Source organism: Salmo trutta, chromosome 3, assembly GCF_901001165.1.
Source record: "Salmo trutta chromosome 3, fSalTru1.1, whole genome shotgun sequence".
In the NCBI taxonomy this organism is placed as follows: domain Eukaryota; kingdom Metazoa; phylum Chordata; class Actinopteri; order Salmoniformes; family Salmonidae; genus Salmo; species Salmo trutta.
In genome coordinates this window covers 48596552-48619343 of record NC_042959.1, presented here as the reverse complement: position 1 = coordinate 48619343, position 22792 = coordinate 48596552, and the positions used below count along the sequence as shown (strand labels likewise).

Here is a 22792-nt window from a genome sequence, read left to right as displayed (position 1 = left end):
TTGTTCTAATTCAGAATTTCACTCCTCTGTTTAATAATCTAATTTATTTATTACCGGTTACAGTGCAGAAGGAAGACCCACCAGAAGGATGAAGGCTCTATATCCAGTATAATTCAGTTAATTCCATATGTATGGTTCTTCTACCCAAGATTATGTTGCTAATCAAATGCCCCGTTTCCCAACATATTAATCCGGTTTACTTTTTGGGAAGAATTAAAAAGCATTTGCATGGTTAAAAGGATTAGGCAAATCCTAAATCCCCTATAGAATTTGGAAATAAAATCAGCAGAATAAGGAGAAGGCTTTACTTTGCTATCCTGTTTAAGAGGTATGGCTCGTTGATCGAATGCTGACGGAATGAGTTACCCTTCTAAGTTTGTAGTATAGGAACAGGAGTTTTCTAGACCACTCAACCTAACCAGGGAAAACTCTGGGCCATAGTAATGCTGGTATGTTGTTGGTGCAGGAGGATGATTTAGAAGGATAGGGTTAGGAAGTAGCCCTCCTCTCCCACATGTTCAAAAAGCCCATGCTCAGCATATTGCACAGCCGAGGTGGGTTTTGAATGAGGACCGGAGAGAAAGAAGAAAAGAGAGGGAGAGGCCACAGAGTGACAGAAGTCATGCCAGATTTGTAGTGTTTGGAGTCAGGTCTTTAAACAACAGGCAAGTCTGTGTCGCTAGAGAGGCTAATGTTGACAATGTTTGGGTGGCATTTCTCTCTTTATTCCGGTGCAGGGGCCTCCTTGTTTGTGTGTGCGCGTGCTAGTGGGCATGTGTGTGTGCTTATGTGTATGTTTTCAGCGGGGTGTTTCTCCCTCAGAGGAAGAGTTTCAATGAGGGCGAAGAAGAGGTAAAGACGAGCCAAAGAGATGGGGAGAAGAGGTAAAGAGATGGAGAGCTCAGTGAAAAGATATCTCCCCCAGGGCTAACCTTCCGAATCCCCACACAGAGATAGCATCATGTCAGCTATGGTCCCCTCTACAGCACCCAGCTGGTGTAAATCACACCACTCACACTTACCTCAGACACTGACTTCTCACAGGGGAGTGGAGGTAGCCCTTCAGCCCACCTCACTGGAGACCGGCACTCAAAGTGTGCAAACTCTTTAGGTTCCATACTATTTTATCAGGCTGTGTGTGGATATTTACATGTTTTGACTGAATTAATCAGACTCAGTTTCGGTTTATTTTTGTGAACGTTTGACCCCACTTAAGGTAATGACTAACTGTCGTTAAATTATCAGCTAATAATAGGTTTTATTGAAGAACTTTTGTGGAATTCTGCCTCAGACACGCTCAAAGGTAAACAAAAACATAAATGTTTAGACAGAAAACGGGGGAAATAGTTACCTTTCAACCTTTTATGCTCAGAATTCTGCCGCCAGAACTATAACCAGTCATTGGTTATGCTACTTAGGGAGCAAGATCATTGCTTTTAAAATGAATGTGATCGTTTTTGTCGCCCATGCTTATGATGTTAATTTGGTCTCTTAAGCACTTAAGTTGTATGCATATTCATGCTCATTCACAGCTCCATTAAATATGTTATTAGTCACGCTTTCAACAGGGCTTGGCAGTTGCAGTAGCCCCTTCAATCTCTTTGGTCTTCCCCACATAATATTAGCCTTCTGAAATAGGAGACCATTGATGTTTCAGATGGTTCTAGACCTATAATTCCTTCATGTGGACCTGTAACTCCAAAGCTCCAGGTATTGTGATTAAAGGCTAATAGCAGATGACAACGAAGTGCTTTGAAGTAAGTTCAGTGGCTGAGTTAAATGTAACATATAATCTAATACCAACAGTTCATTTATGGCGGAGTGGTTCCCTATAAAGTAATGGTCATTGCTGTAAACACCCAGGTTTGTAAATGTAGATCGTCTGAAGAGCTCATCCATTCATGAATTTGTCATCCAAAACATTGGACAAACACCGTAGTAGGGTCTCGACAGAGTGCTACACAGGAATTTAAAACCAAAAGGACACAGAGAGGAAGTGACCGAATACCAGAGCCACATGCTGTCTAATAGCTGACCGCCTGACCCCTCACTCTCAAAACACGAGGGGCCCTGAAACGCACACATCAGCTATTTACAAACCTTCCTCTTTTTTATTCTCTCTTCCCACCCCCTCATTCTCTCTATCTTTCTTTCTCTCTGTCACTCATATGTAACTTCAGAATAACTCTGAGCCCATGGCATGGCGCCGTGCCCTAATTATATCACCAAACAGCTGTACCCCACTTCCCTGACTAGGTCGTTGCTGAATGTGAAGGGCTATGGTAGGAAACTAGCTCTGAACTCCATAGCTGCTTCCTATCCTGCCATTTCCACTCCTCTCAAAATAGCCCAGACAGGCTATGCTCTCTTGGTCTTCTTAAAGTCCCAGTCACCAGACCCATCAGCTAACATTAGAGCCAGGCCCTGTTCAGCTAAAGGAATTGGTACTGTTTTTATAGGCCACCTCAATGTGTTCTCCCCTCTGCACCGATCAGAAAGATCGCTTGATGGTGGTGGCCATCTTGTCAGAAATATCTTGAACCAAATGTTGTGGTAGTCATTTATTGGTTAATAAAGCACTTTGAACTCAACCTCTGACTGTCCACCAAGTGTCCAGTTGTATTATTGATCCACAGGTTCATAGTCCTGAACCTTGGCTCCATGGAAGATAGTTGCCAAGCTTGTCATTGCAGTAAACTGTCCTAAAATAGTCACGAGTTTCACTAGCCTCCCATGTTGTGGATGATGGAGGCTGTACACCAGGGCTATTCAACCATATTCTTACAGGGGCCAGATTTGAAGCCGGTTTTTTTTTACAAGGGGGACAGATATTTTCTACATGAGATTACTCTTCCTAGAACCGGTATAAACTATGCACTAACACAATTATAATCTTATAAAGCACTTTTATTCAAATTAAATGATGCTAAAAGTTAATTTTAAGTGCTTTAAGATTAGCCTTATTCAGTGCATCAAATTGTTTAAATAATGGAACACATTTGTACTTATAACACAGTTGACCTGCATCACATTAAATAATTTCTACTTTCCTGTCCGTTTTACATACATAGCTTCATCTTTTGTTTTTGTTTACACATAGGAAACATTTTATGAATGGCATATCTCAATTGACCAGCATCATGTTCTGTTCTATTTTCTATTTCTTTATCATTTCGTTCTTTTCTTTGTCTAGATGTTTTGTTTTTTTTTACATATAGAAACCTTTTATGCATGGCATATCTCAGTTGACTAGCTTTTGCGGAGAAGTCTCTCTACCTCCGCATCAGTAGAGAACGGGTCTCTATAACAAACAGTACAACCTCTGTGGGGACTTAAACTCTTCAAATTTCGTTGCAAAGTTATCTTTCAGTTTATCTAAAAACTCAGACATCACAGGAGTGATCTGTACTGATGATGACTGAATGTAGTTGTGCAGTGTGGAAAAATTGAGCATTTTTTGGGGGGGGGCTCAAATCAAAGGAGAAAATACAAAAATGCAAGTCAATCATGTCAATGACTGTTTTATCCCTCTCCTGTAGTCTCAAATGAAGTGCATTCAATTGATTTGAAGATGTCACAAAAAAAACCCCATCTGATTCGAACTCCTCATCAAGTATTTTCGTTAGATATGTGTTGGCGTTCTTGTGGCAGCAATCACGGTGAAAATAAACTTATCTCCTCCTTAACTTCACATGGGCTGCTCTCTTGACACCATTGTTACCCTTGCTTAGCCACCGAGCATCATTGCGTAAAAGTAGATCATGATGCTCAGCAGACTAAGCAACAATAAATGTTGCAAGCTAGATGTTGATTGCATAAAGTTTATGATAGCCATAATTGAGTCCATGGTGGTTTTTTTTAAACTCACCGTTGAGTTAAGCGCAAAGAACGCTCTGGTGTATCAGGCAATGTAATGATCTCATCTGTTGTGATGAACCAGCTATGTGAAGCCAGCCACAATAGTGGACTTTGCGGTTAGCCTTCAAATTAAAAGTATGGCATAATTCTACTATTTGTATTCATTTGCATCAATGTCAATGACATGCTTTTATTTTGAAGGCAAACCACAAATTCCACTTTTGTGCCTAATCCTTATTGCGGCTAGCTTCACAACACATAACCCGGTCCGGTCGAGCCTCACTAGCCAGATGAAGCTATCTGGCTGCCTATAATGTTAGCTTTGGGCAACAGGGTTAAGTAGCTGGCTAGCTATTTATTTTCATGAACTGAAGTTCAATTTCAATAGGCGAACATCAAGTGGCATCCTAGCTAATACTTACTCCCAAGGATTCCTAAATCATTGCTAAGAATAATGAAAATGACTGCAGTTTTTACTGGTCATTGTTTTCAGGCTGGTTGTATTGGTGCTAGCTAGGTACCAAGCTAAAGCTAGCTACCCCAGAAGTTGTGGTCGAACAAATTATGCTTTATTACCGACGCGGTATTGTAAACACATCGTTCGTGGCCGGTGTTTGCTGACTTTTTTTGTACAACTTTGACAGTGCTACTGTATCTTGTTTGACACGCAAAGACCCAAACAGCGTTCCATAGTATGTATGTCGTGAAGCTAATAGCAGTGAAGCTATTACTGTGTAACTCCGGAAGGGACACATTGGGAAAAATAGCGCACTTGGTAATGTTAACCGGTGCTCGACCAATCGGCGAAAGCCAACATCACCCACAACAGAGAACAGTTGATTGTCAAGGGCAATGAATTCCATTATCTTGGCTTTAATGGATTTCCACCTTGAGTTGTCTCGCTGAAATGTTGTTACTCTTTCAAATGACTGCTTGATTTGTTGACTGCTCGATCCACACAGCAGATATTGTGGGCTAGTTTAGGAATGCTGTGTTGCACGTATATCGCAACGTGGAGTCATTATGTCATGTACCTTCGATATATAGGTATGCACGTCAGCTTTGACTTCGGTTTTGCACATCGGGCGTTAAAATAGACATCGGCGATACCGATGTTGGCATTTTTAGCTATTATCGCCCCATTTTACATTTTTTTTTATTTCACATTTATTTAACCAGGTAGGCCATATTCTGATATGTTCACCGATATATCGTGCATCCCTACGCCTTTTGGCACTAAACCTCACATTTTTTGCAGGACATTTTGAAGAAACCTTTTTGGTTCCAAGTAGAACCCTTTTGGCTCCAGTTAGAACCCTTTTGAGTTCCATGTAAAACCCTTTCCACAGAGGGTTCTTAATAGAACATAAAATGGTTTTTACCTGGAACCAAAAAGGGTTCTATTGGGATAGCTAAATAACCCTTTTGGAACCCTTTTTTTTCTAAGAGTCTAGGCCTTGAGAGATTACACATTACTCTTATGGTCTGTTGTGTTCTTGTAGAAGCTATAATTAGAGCTCTTGTCATTATGCAGAGAATCTCTGAACGGTTGGGTGGGACCTTAAAAACCCAAACACTATACAGTAACAAACAAGGACTTTGGGACTGTCCTTAAATGTATGTTTGGTGTTGAGACTGTTCGCATGAATACTGCTGGAACCTGATGTTGTTTGCCTGAAGTAATGGCCCTGAAAATGACTATGTTTGACAAAACAACCTCCGTCATCCTGCCACCTACAGTATCTCACGCAGGAACACACGCAGTCCCAGACATCCCTATCTCCAGAAACTGTCAACAAAGTCATAATGACACCAATAGTGGTGCCTGGTTTTCATCAATGCATGATCTAGCTACAGTATATGTGAACTTGTGGAATTTGGCATTGTAGTTCGGTTTTCCACAGAGAAACAGTTTGAACCAGCTCTTTTTTTCATCTCTTTGTCTGCTGGCTCCAAATCACTGCTGAGTTAGAAACCTAACCCTCTGGGAGAGTATAGGAATTTTGGCTGTGTCACTCGTTGGGGATGTACAGAGGGAAGAGGAATAGCAGATAGCAGAGATGTTCAATGCGGTTTTGTCATGACTAACCAGCCATCCAGGCACAGCTGTGTTTTGTAATGGGCATCTGGCCAACAACAAGGTCATGCGATTGAAGTCTCTCTATTGTAAGCATGACTGTTTAAACTGTATCTGATTATCAGATGTAAACCCCCTCTATCTACCAGTTAAGTCTCTTCTAGGGCTGTGTTGGTCATGTGATGTTACGGTAATTTCATTGCACTTTGTTACTTTTTTCCCTTTTCTTTCCATTTTCCTTTATTTTTCGTATTGTTTTTGATATGTCCATTACCCAGCCAGTCACTACTCACTTCCTAGAACAGTGAAGTTGTCAGTAAAATCCCTGCTAGTCAGATACATCTTGAGGACTGTTTTACAAATGCTCCATTAAATATTGATTGTTCAATTAAGGGGACTTTGGCACAATCAGTTGAGTTTATTTGTAGAGGTTTTGTACACATCGAAACTTAAATCCACACCATTTACAGCTACTAAACAGTTACTCCTCCTAGCTAATGCCCCGTTTTGCCGCCGTGTAAACACGTTGTGACGGGTGTATTTAGTGCCATGAGGCCACCTCGCATAGACCAGTGGAGGATTAGACTGGGCTGCTGCTCCCAACCCCCAAGGGGAGGTGGAGCAGGTTGCCACGGCTGACTGGTCGTTATGCTGGATAGAGTGCTCAGTTATGAATGGATGGCAGCCAAGCTGCATGGCCCAGATATCCAGTTGAGGGTGGCTTGTGTGTGAAGGTCCTATCACTCCCTATTACTGCTGGGTGTCTCAACCAATCAAATACTGGTGTGTGTTTGTTTGTGTGTGCGTGTGCGTCTGCTGGGAATTTCATCACCACGATGGCTTTGAAAAGGATGACAGCGCGTGGGAGGAAAGCGGCCAGGTGACAGTAGAAAAGCCGTGGCAGAGACCCTAACAGAGACATGACAATTAACAGGCAAATGTATAGGCTATGAGAGACCGCCTGTAAAGATGTGCGCTAATAGTCGGGAAGCAAGTTCAGGGAGTGAGTGTTTTAATAAATAAACGTAACATAATACAAAACAGGAACAACGCACACACGACACAGAAACAATGACTCCCGAGGAAGGAACCAAAGGGAGTGACATATAGGGCAGATAATCAGGGAAGTGATGGAGTCCAGGTGAGTCTAATGACGCGCAGATGCGCATAACCATGGTGACAGGTGTGCGCCATAACGAGCAGACTAGTGACCTAGAGGCCGGAGAGGGAGCACACGTGACACCACCTTTAAAAGTTGTTTTCGGCTCCAAATCAGAATTATGTTGCTTAACTAGGCCATAAATTGCCATTTCTAGATGTTGGATGCCCAATAATGTTTCAACCTCAGTTTAGTTACATTGTAAACCCTGCACACATCTCTTCTCTCATTTGTTGTATGTATAATAATGCTCACAAGCAAGCAATTATATTTTGTGGGGTTAAAAAGTAACCTGCAATGTTGTGTTGATTGTGCTAATGCGGCGTGAAACTGTACACTTGAATTAGTGATTTATCTATTTCTCACATCCGTTGTCGCTTGAACTCTAGGAACTTGAAAACAAAGTACAAATACACTCATTTCGCAGGCTGGCAAGCCCGATAGTTGGAACTTTTAAACCCCGGCATGAGTACGCACACGCACACACACAAATACACACAGTGAGAGCCTTTTGGCGCAGAATTGGTGGTTGTTTACACTGCGCTTCCAGTGTGTCTGGGTCCCCACCATAGCCCCTTACATCACCCCAACCGGGGTGAGAGTGTGAGGGCCGAGAGAGGAGTGAGGCGGGTGACGGTGAGGTAATTCATTAGTTCCCTGTCCCGCTCAAATGAGATGCAGACCTATTCTCTTTTGGCCTCTCGAGTTCCTCTTTACTCTTTTTCGGAGCAGCCCTTTTCCCTTTTCCACTCTGATTTCACAGCTCGGGACCCGATGCTATTTCCTAGCCTGTTGTTTGCTTCATTTCCATTTTGCAAGAGAACCAAGAGAGAGTTCCCACCCTGTTTACTCAGTGCTCTTTGTCTGGCAAGTTCAGTTTGAAGTCTATTTTTATGCTTGGGCTTCCAAGTCCACATATCACTAGCCCCTATTACCAGTGGTTGTCTTGCTGTGCTCGGTCCTTTTTTGCCTGGTTTGGCAGGAGACGGGAAGAGAGATGTGCTTGAGAGAGCAATACTTGGATCTATGAATATTTCATTCCCTCCCTGTCCTATATTTCCATCATGTCCTGGGCCATGCCAGTGCCAATGATAATACCCAGGATTTTATGTTTGGGTGCATTTGAGTGACTCACTGTGTTTGTATCTGATCTAATTGGTTGATGTCCTGGGACCAGGATCTACATGGGTTTTACCCATGTGCTTTTCTGTGGATAGTGGGAATCCAAGCCTGGTCCGATATCTGTTTTCTTGCTAAATCCTATGGTCATTGTTTGGCGTGACAATGACCATATGAGTTGACAAGGCACTAAAGACGGCACAAACAGATCTGGGACCAGGCTAGGGGATTTCTTAGTTTCACATTCCCATTGCCTTAGTTGATGGTTTGCTTTCAAAGACAAAATCCCTTCTCAGGTGTAAATGAGTAATGTTTAGTCATACTTTGGCGTTTGAGTCATATGTTTGCGTTGTGGATGAGACAACCTCATCACTCTTTGTTCCTCAATGCCTGTATGATGGCACCGCCTCACAATCACAATCACATGAGTCGGAGTTTGAAGAACAGGTAGCCTGTAGAAAGGGGTGTGGTACACACACACACAAACACACACAGTCCGAATTCCCCACTTTTTACGACTGCCAGGGTATCAGGCAACCAGACTGGCACAGCACATTTAGGCAGTTACTTAAGGCCTGAGTGAACAGTGTTGAGATATGAAATACCTTACATTCTAATGGGATCAACTTATCAAGGACACAATGATAACATGTTTTTTTTTCTCGGTTTGATGGCATTTACAGCTTTCATATGTATTTTGGGCTTTGAAAATAGAAGCATGTATGCATAAATGTTTTTTGTATTTTTTGATTTTCAGGCTGCCAAAAAATGTTGATAATACAAATATATTTTCATTTTTGTCAGGCCTTGGGGCTTTTTGTCTAATTTTTAATCGAAGATATCACATCGGTCATTTTTATGTAAAGTGCTTTGATTTGAGACATTTATTTGGTATGACTCACCAGACCCCAGGAAGCAAGTTGGGAGCAGCACATTGATTACAAAAAAAGCAGTGGTTTCTCCTCTGAGAAATACAACACTAATGATGAATTACTGACATTTTCAGTTGCAATGTTGCCATTTGCACTTATCTCAGTGGCCTCATCACCTACTATATGCAGCCGTATTTCCATTCAGACCATGATATGGAAAGCCACTTAGAAGAGCTAGAGCAGTGAAATTACAGTTTACCTCTGGACCTGAAAAAGATGCAGTGCAGCAATGCCCTGACGTCCTCAGCCTCTTTAAACAGACAATAACTCTGTATTCTGATACCAGAGGCAGCGCTCCTAGTGGCCAGTGATTTTAATTCAGGTAAACTGAAATCCGTCTTACCTAATTTTTACCAGCATGTCACCTGTGCAACTAGAGATGAAAAAACTGTAGATCACCTCTATGCCACACATAGAAACACATACAAACCTCTCCCTCGCCCTCCATTTGGCAAATCTGATCATAACTCTATCAGTGATCGTACGTACATATCCCAATCAGAAGCCATGTATTACAGGTAACATCAGCACTGAGCTAAGAGCTACAGCTGCTGCTTTCAAGGAGCGGGACGCTATTCCGAGCTCTTATAAGAAATCCGACCTCCGATTACCAGGACGGGTACTTAGGGCATGCGCTGACCAGCTGGCAATTGTTTTCACTGACTTTTTCAACCTCGCCCTGACCCAGTCTGTAAAACCTACATGTTTCAAGCCGACCACAATAGTCTCTGTTTCCAAGAACACCATGGTAACCTGTCTAAATGACTATTGCCCCACAGCACTCACATCTGTAGCCATGAAATGCTTTGAAAGGCTGGTCATGGCTCACATCAACACCATCATACCAGACACCATGGACCCACTCCAATTTGCATGTCGCCGCAACAGATCCACAGATGACGGAATCTCTATTGCACTCCATACTGCCCTCTCCCACCTGGACAAAAGGGACACCTATATAAGAATGCTATTCTTTGAATATAGCTCAGAGTTCAACACCAATGTGCCCTCCAAGCTCATCACTAAGCTAAAGACCCTGAGTCTGACCACCTCCCTCCGCACAACTCCAACACCATCATTAAGTTTGCTGATGACAGGTGGTTGGCCTGATCACTGACGATGATGAGACAGCCTATAGGGCGGAGGTCAGTGACCTGGCAATGTGGTACCAAGACAACAACCTCTCCCTCAATGTCAGCAAGACAAAGGAGCTGATCGTGGACTACAGGAAACGGAGGGTTGAGCACACCCCCATTCACATCGACGGGGCTGTAGTGGAGCGGGTCGAGAGATTCTAGTTCCTCGGTGTCCACATCACTAAGGACTTATCATGGTCCACACACACCTACACAGTCGTGAAGGAATGATAACGCCACTTCCCCCTCAGGAGGCTGAAAAGATTTGGCATGGGCCAGATCCTCAAAAGGTTCTACAGCTGCACCATTGAGAGTATCTTGACTGTCTGCATCACCGCTTGGTATGGCAACTGGTTGGCATCTGACTGCAAGGTGCTACAGAGCAATGTTCCCTCAAAACAATTTAGGCACTAAGCAAATTTCAGGTCTGCTGAGCGCAAAAACTTGAACGTTGTGAAAATTCTGTGCAACTTCCAGCACACGTTTACTGTGAACAGAGTTCCAACACTGAGGCTGTATAAGTTAAAGTTTTAACAGTGGGCATGTAGACTACTGTGGCTATTCGATCATAATGTAGGGCTACCAAAGTGGCCTACCATCAAAAAGAATGGAGAAAATACCTCCCATAACATTTTTACATTTTAACATCCCATAACATTCTATCATTCAGCCTTTTAGCAGCAGCCAATGTGTAGTGTTCAATATTGGCCTACATTCCTTAAGACTTAAAAAAAAACGTTCAGGGCTTGACATTAACCTGTTTATCCACTTGTCCTTCAGATTTGTTGTTTGATGCCAAAAAATGTTTACAAAATAAAATGCATTATTATTCCCATACCATTATTACAGAGAATCAGACAAATGATGCTACCCTCTGCCTAATGGCTACTTAGCTTATTCAAGCCTGTCTTAAAATACTACACTGCCCCTTTAAGACAAAAAAAGCTCTTTACCTGACTCACTTTTCAAAGATGTCTAGAAATGTACACGTTTTGGGCTCTTGTAGAAAGCAATCACTCCCCTATTTTTGACTGCAAATGATCTATATCTGGGCTAATAACTCACTAACTAGCCAAGGATATGAACACAATGTGCACACGTGGCTAAATGCAGCTTTCGCTTTGATCACAAAACAAGCTCATCTACTCACGACCGCTCATGCTGTAAACACAGTCCAGTTCAAAGTAGCACAGCAACAGGTTGCCTCACGGCCTGATGGCGGCCGTGGTGCAAATGAGTGTAGTCCAAAAACCTGCATTCCACGTCAAAACGTTTTCACCAGCGATCGTTTTCAAAGTAGCCCAATTTTCAGAGAAAATCTCAGACATGGCAACCCTGCCACTATCCCCAACAAACCCATCACCCCTTCCCACTACTTTGGCCCTAACAGATCCAACACCTGGCCGTCGGCCTGGGAGGATGGAACCCCTTCTCTCAAAACCCCCTGTAGTTCTGCACTAAAATCTCTGACACCCAAAACCTTCTCTGCTGCTGCTACCACCAAATCAATCTTTCTGAGATTCCTGTTCTATTTGTGCAGTACAATTAATGACCATAGCAATAAACGAAAGAAATCCTACCTTACTAAAATCCATCCTCTCTTAGCATGGGCAGTGCTATTGAGGAGTTTCACCATTTCTAAATAGTTAACTTGGTGGGATTTCCTATGAGTTAAGGAAGGATCACATACTTCTATCCAGGTCATCAGGAGGGATTAGCCAATTAATTATACTCGTGTCATGAGCAAACGTAACTGCAGGTGACAGTAAATCGCCAACCTTATAACTGTTTAAACAATTCACTCAAGGTGGCAGTATGCTCCCTTTCAGTTTGTTTACCAACTCAGAAGTATTAGAAGAAAATGGATTACTTCAAAATGGAGATAGCCTCAGTGGCTCTGCCCATGCTCTCACAGACGCCATAATGGGAAAGATACGACTAAGATTTTTATAACTAACCAAAGATAGACCACAGCATGTCGTTTCCAATGGGAACAAGTGAATCATGGTGGGCAGAACAAGCAATAAGGTGGGCAGAGTCAAGCAAGATCTAGTGCGATCCTATTGGCATGTTCTAGCGTGCATGTGCATATTTCCGTTAGGGAACACCTACTCTATGAAGTGCCCGTGTGCAATAACTCAATTCGCCTTCGCACTCCTTCTAAACAACACAATTTTAAAAAAACTTTGGCAAAGTGTAAAGTCCACAAATCTTTGTCCACTCTGTAAATAACGGATTCTAGTTTTGGTAACAGAAAACTTTATCGAGATCTCACTACCATCCGTTGAAATATATGTCTCATCTCTGGATACGACTTTTTGTCATCTAGCTCTAGGCCTTATCATTGGGTTTTTTACAGAAATATTTGGCAACCGACTAGGAATTCTTTGGAGATCGCGATCGACCAGTTGGTGACCACTGCTCTAGAAAGTTGAGTGAAGTTCAATCTCGGGCTTCCCTCTGTGGGCTGATATTTCCTCTGCACGGCAGTCCCCGGGCAGCAGTCTCGGGGCTACTGTGAGGTTGTTTGTGTAATACAAATCAAATCAAATGCTATTTGTCACATGCGCCGAATATAACAGGTGTAGACTTTACAGTGAAATGCTTACTTACAAGCCCTTAACCAACAATGCAGTTTTAAGAAAAAATAAGTGTTAAGAAAGTATTTACTAAATAAACTTAAGTAAAAAAATAATAACAAATATATACATAAAAAAAATTGCTATAAAAATTACAAATAATTAAAGAGCAACAATAAAATAACTGAACTGGACAGTGTACAGGACCAACATGCCTCAGATTCCTAAAGCTTGTCTGTCCCACTTTCTGGGCCCCGGCCTGGCCTGTTCAACCCTCTGCTTTTCACTGTTTGTCTCTATATACCCACAGCAGACCTGGGCTCAAATACTATGCATTTCAAATACTTTATCCGTGTTTTACTGAGCTTGTCTGTGGGACCATTAGGACCATTAGGACCATTAGAATAGTCACAACAGTGCAAACGCTGCCCATCTTGCACTCCAGGCAGGTTGAAGTAAATTCTCAAAGTATTTGAAAAAATGTCAAATAGTATGTTAACCCAGGTTTGATAGAAAGTAGCGACCCTTGAACATGGAATCTGCAGTGTCATAGTGTTCATTATTTAGATTTATTCTAGTGGCACTTCTCGAGGTCTGTGCAAGGCGGCATTTAGAGTGGTAGGAACACTCCAAGAAGCATAAGAACACATTAAGTCGGTGTGTGTGCTTGCATGTGTATATGCGCACTGTATTTGGTCTCTTCAAAATGTAGAGAGACCAAACAAAGAACGTGCCTACTGCTCACTCAACAGAGTTCCAGTTTATTCTGAGTAATAATGTGACTGAATGATTGTGAAACAGTTATTTTTAAGACAATTTGCACTTGAATATACACACAGCTGGACAGCAGTGTCTACCTCATAACATGCCTATTGCATTCACTTTTTGAATTAAGTTGTTTTTAGACGTTTTTACACTCAGATGACTTGGGTCACTGTTTGACGCCAGAAGGCAGTATTTGAATGGCTATTCGGCAGTAAGTCGAGTAATGGTTATGTTGGAATTCATTGAGTACATCTGTGCAAATATCAGATTTGCATTTTGAAAACCACAGTGTGTTAAATTGCAGCTAGCGTGTTAACATTTTGTTGCTGTGCTGTGCCCCAAGCCTGTCAGGGTAACTGGCATGGGGTTACCAGGCTTGTTGCTCAGTGCCCGTATTCATAAAGCATCTCAGAGTAGGAGTGCTGATCTAGGATCAGGTCCTGTTTGTCCATGTCATCTTATTCATTATCATATTAAAGTCCAAACTGGTCCTAGATCATCACTCCTCCTACTCTGAGAGTTCGGGCACAGATGACTAAATGTCAATAACCCATAGAATATTATTCCGTGAGACAAATATAGTGTCTATTCTCTTGGTCTTTGTATCAGCAATCCCTTCTCTGTTGTCCGAAAGTGCAGGGCTGCAGGCAGCCACAATATCACATCCATAATGACCCTCGTTTCTCTCCACTGCACCAAAATACCATGGAATATTAATCAGCCAAACCTCCCCTAGCCTGCAGCACAACACAAAACAACACCTCTTCTCATTTCCTCCAACTCTTACGCTTGGTAGTATAAGGTTTCATTTGTATTCAGCATACACAATGTGCCTCCAGACTGGGCTTTCTTGCAAATTTAAATCATAGACACAACACTGTATATATCATGCAGATTATCAGAGCGGTCGCACTCAGCACTGCTACCCATTGTGTTCTTTATGACCATAGTCCTCAGGTGTTAATGAGTAGGCTATGATATGCTCCCTCAGACTACAGCACCATAGTGCCCTCAAAGCTCATCCTTGCACCACACTGGGACTAAACACCTCCCTCTGCAACTGGATCCTGGACTTCCTGATGGGCTGCCCCCAGGTGGTAACAACACATCTGCCACACTGATCCTCAACACGGGGCTCCTCAGGGGTGCGTGCTCAGTCCCCCCCTGTACTCCCTGTTCACTCTTGACTGCACGTCCAAGCACGACTTCAACACACAACAGTGGTAGGCCTGATCACCAACAACGATGAGACAGCCTATAGGGAGGAGGTCAGAGACCTGACCGTGTGGTGCAAGGACAACAACCTCTCCCTCAACGTGACCAAGACAAAGGAGATGATTGTGGACTACAGGAAAAGGAGGACGGAGCACACACCCATTGTCATCGACGGGGCTGTAGTGGAGCAGGACGAGAGCTTCAAGTTCCTTGGCGTCCACATCACCAACAAACTAACATGATCCAAGCACACCAAGACAGTCGTGAAGAGGGCACAACAAAACCTTTTCACCCTCTGGAGACTGAAAAGATTTGGCATGGTCCTCAGATCTTCAAAAGGTGTTACAGCTTCACCATCGAGAGCATCCTCACGGTTGCCTCACTGCCTGGTATAGCAACTGCTCGGCTTCCGACTGCAAGGCACTACAGAGGTTGGTGCGTAAGGCCCAGTACCATCACCGAGATCAAGCTTCCTGCCATCCAGCCATCCTAGTCATAGATTCTAGTTGCCATCCTCTGCACACTCTCTCTCTCCCTCTTTCTGTTTCTCTCTCCCTTTCTCCATATATTCCCCTTTTTATATCTCCTCCCTCTCTCTCTCTCTCTCTCTCTCTCTCTCTCTCTCTCTCCCCCCTGTCTCTGTCCTCTCGCTCTCTCTCTCTCTCACTCTCTGCCCTCTTCCTGTTTCCCCCTCTCTATATATCTTCCCCTCTGACACTTCTCCCTGTCATTGCAGTGTGTTTGGCAGCAGGCCCATTGCCATACAGAGACGCCAACAATGGCTCCTCTCTCTCTGAGTGCATCACTGAGCTCATCCACCTCGCTTGCCCAGTACTTATTTAACAGTGGCAGGCTTTGAGAAGGGGACCGCTGTGTATCTGTCTCGTCTCAGCTGAGCCCCCTCGTAGACTCGTCTCAGCTCATCTCGCACGCCAGCACTCTCTCTCTCTCTTTCCATCGATGTCTCTGTCGCTGTCTCTCTCACACTCCAGTCTCACCTCTCAAGGAAGCCCATGGCGCCGATGTCCAACTAAGAGTCATCAGAGTAAATGCTCTCATTCCAGAACTGATAATATGAGCTTTTCTATGAGCTGAGCTCTGGCTTGTCTTTTCCATGAGGTCTGATGTCTATGTCAACAGAGGGATGCAGGAGAGCTCAGTCAGTTACGACTAGAGGAGTAGCTAGGAGGGACTAGAATGCTTCTTGTAAAACCTCAGTGCGTTTTAGCTTAACGTAACACAAGTACATGTAGCACTCTCGGATGATGTGAATCAATTCAAATTCAACGTTTAAATGTAAAATGGTGTTGATATTGATATACAATATGCTTCATGGAGTGGGTCCTTCTTTTTTGTGGTAATAATGCATTGGTACTCCCTGTTGACTTGGTTGGCCACCCATGCCCACCCACTCTCTCTTATTTGCGGAGGTAAGCAGCAGGTTGCCTGAATGCCGGTCTTATTTCCATCACTACCTCAAGCAGACCATAACATGTATAATTCACACAGGTTTCGCTCTGCCAGGTGCTTGCCAGCTTCCCACAAAAATGCATAGTGTATGTGATGGAGGAGGTCTGGTTAGATGTGTGTGTCTCTCTGTGCCAGGTAGACTGTACAACAGATGGCAGGTGACTGAGAACGACAATGTCAATACGGAGGAGACCTGTCCCATAGAAATAGAATGACTAGATGGCCGTGTCCGTTTTAGTCATTCAATTTCTATACACACACCTACTGTTCAGTATCAGAGTACTATTCAAAACAATATAGCTATACTGTATAGGCTACATGCGGCTAGATTAGATACTAAGTACATCATATTGACTTTCCAAAGTCATACACTATTTGCGTCTTCCAGCATTGCTGCACTGTGTGGCATTATCATACTTGCCACTGTGTTGCACAGAAGAGAGTAAATCTCCTGTCGATGGTCCTTTGTGACATACCTGCTCCACCGTCATTGTTTTTAGCCCTGGATGAATCATTTAAAGCAAGTTGCCCCAGTGCTTACCCTGCGAGACCATGTGGAAGAAACTCGGCTCAATGCTGAATGTTGCATAGGGAATGTAGGGCGACAGTGCTGAGTGGACAAAGGAGGCAAACATTTCTCCCTAGGCCTTTGTGAGGCCTCCAAAGCATGGGCAAAGTTATGTTTGAGCAGGGAGCTTCAGGCTCAAGCTGCCAAGTGTGAGTCACACTGCCACTGAGGCACTGACCCAGCCGTAGAGCTCTCGTAACCAACACCCTGTCCAACTGTTTCTATTCCTAAAGGTTTTTGCAGGTGCAACCTGTAATTTCATTGTCTTATGTGGTCTCAGGATGAAATGCACACATAATCGAGGCCCGATGAAACTGTACACACACAATAACAAACTTAGTGCCACGTAAGCCAGTGTTCAATTTACTCAAAAAGATACTCAAAAAGACCAGACACTACTTTTTTAGTATGAAACTACAGAGTACACTTTTAAAATGTTCTTTGGCTAAATGAATGATGACCTTTGTCATAAAGAGAGGATCCTGCAATTATTTTTTCCCCTCCTCACACTAAATCAATCCGTTCCTCCCCGGTAGAATCATCAAGAGGCAGAGAGGCAATTACCTTGTTTTGTTCTGCCAGGGAGAGAATTCACTCAGCCCTGACTGTCGATAAATCAGCCGGTCGTTCTGGGAGAGGAGTGTGGGGTAAAGTTAGAGAACCAGACCAGAGAACCGAGATCTTGTATTAGAGTGCTAGTGGACTAAGCGTATCTTGAGTCATTTAGACTTTAAGGTTTGCCAGTGGGTGAGATGTATCGTATCGTTCTTGTCATGTTGTGCTTTATCATTCTTGTGTGTTTATAGTTTTACATGATTGAGCCTGAGAGTTAGTTGAATAGCTCAACGGAGACCACAATGCACAATGCATGTGTTCTCTGTTGATCTCGTACTATGACTTGCTGGTACAGTATGTTTGTACAGTATACTGGACGTATGTGAATTACAATCATTATCATGTTATGATCCTAAGCATGTTATGATCATAAGTATAAAGTTCTTCCATGGAGAAGGGGTTTCCTAATAGACCTTAATTCCACGTGTCGCACCTGTTACATTCTAGACTTTAAAGTAGAGCAATACAACGTCACTCAGACCCACCTCCAGACAAGCAGTTGCTTTGGAATGAGGACAGGTTGAATTCCATCTCTATACTGTGGTGTGTTACGCTTCTCACTCCGCCATTTTCTCACCTGGCTTCTTTTTGTCTCTTTCTCCGACCAGCTCCCCACCCGGCTCAGGACCCAAACCCCACAAAGGAAGACACTGAGGGGTTGACAAGCCACCCTAAAACAGGCCCAGCCCAGATAATGGAAACCTACACGAAAAAAGACAAAGAAAAGAGAGTGGGGACCCCCACAAAACTGGACGTCATCCCGAAGTCACCTGCTACACCGACATCGCCCATGCCTGGCTCACGTTCTAGCCCCAAACGTAATAAAGGTAAGTCTCCCTATACTGTGGTGTTACCGGTAATAAAGGAAATGGTGTGAAAATGGCTACCCATTAGTATGTGTTTCTATCTACCATAGAGCATTTGAAGTAGTTTATGACCATTTTCAGGGGTAGGAACACAGCATTAGATATCCATGGTTGTGTAATAAAGGCTATCTTCAGCAGTGCCCTGTGATTATTGAGCAATTACCTCAGCGCTCAGATGATGTCATCCGACCCCTTGGGATAACAAAATGGTTCAGTCCAGAATTATCCTGACCACAGGCTTTCAGTGCTGGGGGTAAATCCAATAGACATGGTGCAGGTGGTTAGTTACAGCTCACTTGACAAAATCCATTAAGCTAGAATTGTGTTGCTATGGGTTTATAGAATTTAGCCAAAATTGTATTTTTGGGGTAATTTCTGATGTAATGTTGAGTGGATGGCTAATGCTATTTGCTAACGGGCTATAGCTAGCCTGCTTGCTAATCACCTCCGGTCTCTAATGAAAGTTGGAGGAATTAACCAGACTGGGCATCACTTTTTACAGAGTGATGCCAGGGGGTCATTTAGACTAGCTTGACCCGCTGTTGCACCACCACCACGTTTGTTTCCACAATGCCACTACTTGTCCTGCCCCGAGCGCTGGCTAATGCAAACACTAAGAAATGTGTTTGGGGGGTTTTGTGAACATAATCTTGTTTTCTCTCTGCCCATTTTATTCTTTGCCCAGTAATCTATTGACTGTGGTCATGGTCTATTTAACAGTAGTGTGAGGTGGCAGAGCTGAACCAAAATAGTTCTACTGACTGATTTCCGAAATTATCACGGTAACGCCAAAGTAGAAGACTGGTTTTGGTGTGCCAGATCAGATAGTCAGATCAAGGAGCTCATTTTAGTGATGATCTAATTGAACTGCAGGATCTCTCAGTAGACAACAGATCTCAGATCAGCTTTTGTAATGTAAAAGATATTGGTAACACTTTACTTAAAGTCTACAGGTATAATGCTTTATAACCTGTCATAAGCATTTGTAGTGTCTTATGATAAGGCGCATAATGTTATGGCTCTGGAAGGTCTGTTAGAAGCATTTGAGCACCAATAAGTCAACAAACCTCTGAGACAGCACATTCCCAAACAACTTCTGTCACTTCCTCTCCTTCAGGTTGCCTTTCTGCTCAGTCATGCAAGCTTACCTCTGTGTTTAATCTTACCCTGAGGGTAGGAGGAAGAGGAAAAGGACGAGAAACACTCTGCAGCTCTTAATTAGCTAAATTAAATGGCAAGTCATGCATTTGTGAGCACTACCTCCATAATGTCCGCTTTTATTAAACTTTGTCAGCCTCGGGTCTGACAGCTCATGGCACTTGGCCACCGGCGGTCCCTTGCCTCCTGGGAGGTTTTCAGGGTCCCTGTGTTTCCAAGAGATCTTTAAAAGACCAGGGATTTTACCCTTCACTGTCACTGTCAGGGGGCCCTGCTGATTCAGTTCAGCCAACCACATACACACGCATGTCGCACACACACGCACACACACAGCTCCCCCAAACCACTCTCCATAGCACTTGCTACTTGTTGCTATGGAGACTTGATTTTTACTGTAACACTTTCTTCTGGATTTCCCATGGACATAAATACAGTGCCTTCAGAAAGTATTTACACCCCTTGACTTTTTCCACATTTAGTTGTGTTACAGCCTGAATTTAATTGATTAAATTGAGATTTTGTGTCACTGGCCTACACACAATACCCTATAATGTCAAAGAAGAATTATGTTTTTTGAAATGTTTACAAATTAAATTAAAATGTAAAGCTGAAATGTCTTGAGTCAATAAGTATTCATTCCCTTGGTTATGGCAAGCCTAAATAAGTTCAGGAGTAAACATTTGCTTAACAAGTCACATAATAAGTTGCATGAACTCCCTCTGTGTGAAATAATAGTGTTTTACATGATTTTTCAATGACAACATCAACTCTGTACCACACACATACAAATATCTGTATGGTCCCTCATTCGAGCAGTGATTTTCGAATGCCTGGCAAAGAAGGGCACCTATTGGTAGATGGGTAAAAATAAAAAGCAGACGCTGAATATTCATTTGAGCAAGTTATTAATTGCAATTTGGATGGTGTATCAATACACCCAGTCACTACAAAGATCTACATTCTACACACTACAAAGGCGTCATTCCTAACTCAGTTGCCGGAGAGGGATTTCACCATGAGACCAATGGTGACTTTAACACAGTTACAGGGTTTAATAGCTGTGATAGGAGAAGCCTGAGAATGGATCAGCAACATTGTAGTTACTCCACAATACTAACTAACCTAATTGACAGAGTGAAAAGAAGGAAGCCTGTACACAGGACAATAACCTAAAACACAAGGCCAAATCTACACTGGATTTGCTTACCAAGAAGACAGTGAATGGCCGTGTTTCAGTTTTGACTTAAATCTGATTGAAAATCTATGGTAAGACTTGAAAATGGTTGTCTAGCAATGATCAACAACCAATTAGACAGAGCTTGAAGAATTGTGAAAATAATTATACTACCGTTCAAAAGTTTTGGGTCACTTAGAAATGTCCTTGTTTTTGAAGGAAAAGCCCATTTTTTGTCCATTAAAATAACATAAAATTGATCAGAAATACAGTGTAGACATTGTTAATGTTGTAAATGACTATTGTAGCTGGAAATGGCTGATTTTGAATGGAATATCTACAGAGGCCCATTATCAGCAACCATCACTCCTGTGTTCCAATGGCACGTTGTGTTAGCTAATCCAAGTTTCAAATTTTAAAAGGCTAATTGATAATTAAAAAACCTTTGCAATTATGTTAGCACAGCTGAAAACTGTTGTTCTGATTAAAGAAGCAATAAAACTGGCCTTCTTTAGACTATTTGAGTATCTGGAGCATCTGCATTTGTGGGTTCGATTACAGTCTGAAAATGGCCAGAAACAAAGATCTTTCTTCTGAAACTCATCAGTCTATTCTTGTTCTGAGAAATGAAGGCTATTCCATGCGAGAAATTGCGAAGACACTGAAGATCTCGTACAACGCTGTGTACTACTCCCTTCACAGAACAGCACAAACTGGCTCTAACCAGAATAGAAAGAGGAGTGGGAGGCCCCGGTGCACAACTGAGCAAGAGGACAAGTACGTTAGAGTGTCTATTTTGAGAAACAGTCACCTCACAAGTCCTCAACTGGCAGCTTCATTAAATAGTACCCGCAAAACACCAGTCTCAACGTCAACAGTGAAGAGACGACTCCGGGATGCTGGCCTTCTAGGCAGAGTTCCTCTGTCCAGTGTCTGTGTTCTTTTGCCCATCTTAATCTTTTATTTTTATTGGCCAGTCTGAGATATGGCTTTTTCTTTGCAACTCTGCCTAGAAGGCCAGCATCCCCGGAGTCACCTCTTCACTGTTGACGTTGAGACTGGTGTTTTGCAGGTACTATTTAATGAAGCTGCCAAGGGATATGAATACTTTCTGAAGGCACTGTATAGCCAGAAAGGCAGGCCCATCTTCGTCCAATGAGAGAAGGTATCCATTTAAAGGATAGCCATTGGATATGCCCAGACAAAAGTTCCCTATGCATTCAAATCCAAAAGTTCCCTATGCATTCAAAAGTTCCCTATGCATCCAAATCCAAATCCTGCTATGTATAAAACTGCTCCTCTATTCCTTTCAAAAAGGCAAGTAAAAGAGATGAGAGAGAACCATATTGTTGAGATTTGAGGAGTGTGCTGCTAACAGTCTGGAACCCAAACACGCTGCAGTGTTTCTGGGTCAACTTCATTCTGTTTCGGTCTCTGATGCTCCTGTGGGGGGACTCATCGTGATGGTCAGGGCACACACACACACACGCACGCACGCACGCCCACACGAAGGAACGAATGAACGAACGCACGCTAGAGCTTTTTACAGCGCTATACATAATCAGACGTGGTGTCAAAGTGGATCAGAAGATGTTATAGGGAGTCTGCTGTTTATCTTCCGTATCTGGTGGATTGTTTCAGCACTGTGATGATATTGTTATAATGTGTTAGACTCCCCTGAGGTATGAATCGTGACATGGATGTAGAACATATGCTCTGTTTATGGAAGGAATGGATGGAAGATGATGCCCGAAACCTTCACACATACAGTAGAATTCAACTTGGCCGGTTAAATGCCGATCAGTTGTCATGAAAAGGTAGTAAATGGTGCTTGGCATTTGAGAATTACATCATAATAATTACAGTATGGTGTTTTCATTCAGGGAGTTTTGCCTAGGTCATAATTATGCAATGAATCATATACAACATGATCATCTAATTACATGATTTTTTTTAATTTTTTAAATATAATTCAAAACCAATTGGGGTTAAATTGATAATTGGTTATGGGTCAGGGGAAATGTTCCACAAAGAATCTATACCAAACAACCCAAAGGGGTGCAGTAGAATTCCTGAAACAGCAGGACTATGCTTCCCAGGC

The 22792-nt window shown here is 42.8% G+C and overlaps 1 protein-coding gene across 6 annotated transcripts in view; it reads left to right on the top strand.

Annotated features, from left to right (window-relative positions):
* Positions 1–22792, top strand: part of LOC115176865 (MAP7 domain-containing protein 1) — a 63193-nt gene that overhangs the window by 6014 nt on the left and 34387 nt on the right. For all 6 annotated transcript variants that reach the window (XM_029737249.1, XM_029737223.1, XM_029737215.1 and 3 more), the window contains exon 2: positions 18102–18320. In XM_029737249.1, coding sequence (XP_029593109.1) covers positions 18102–18320 — 219 coding nt within the window. The remainder of the gene's footprint in view (positions 1–18101; positions 18321–22792) is intronic.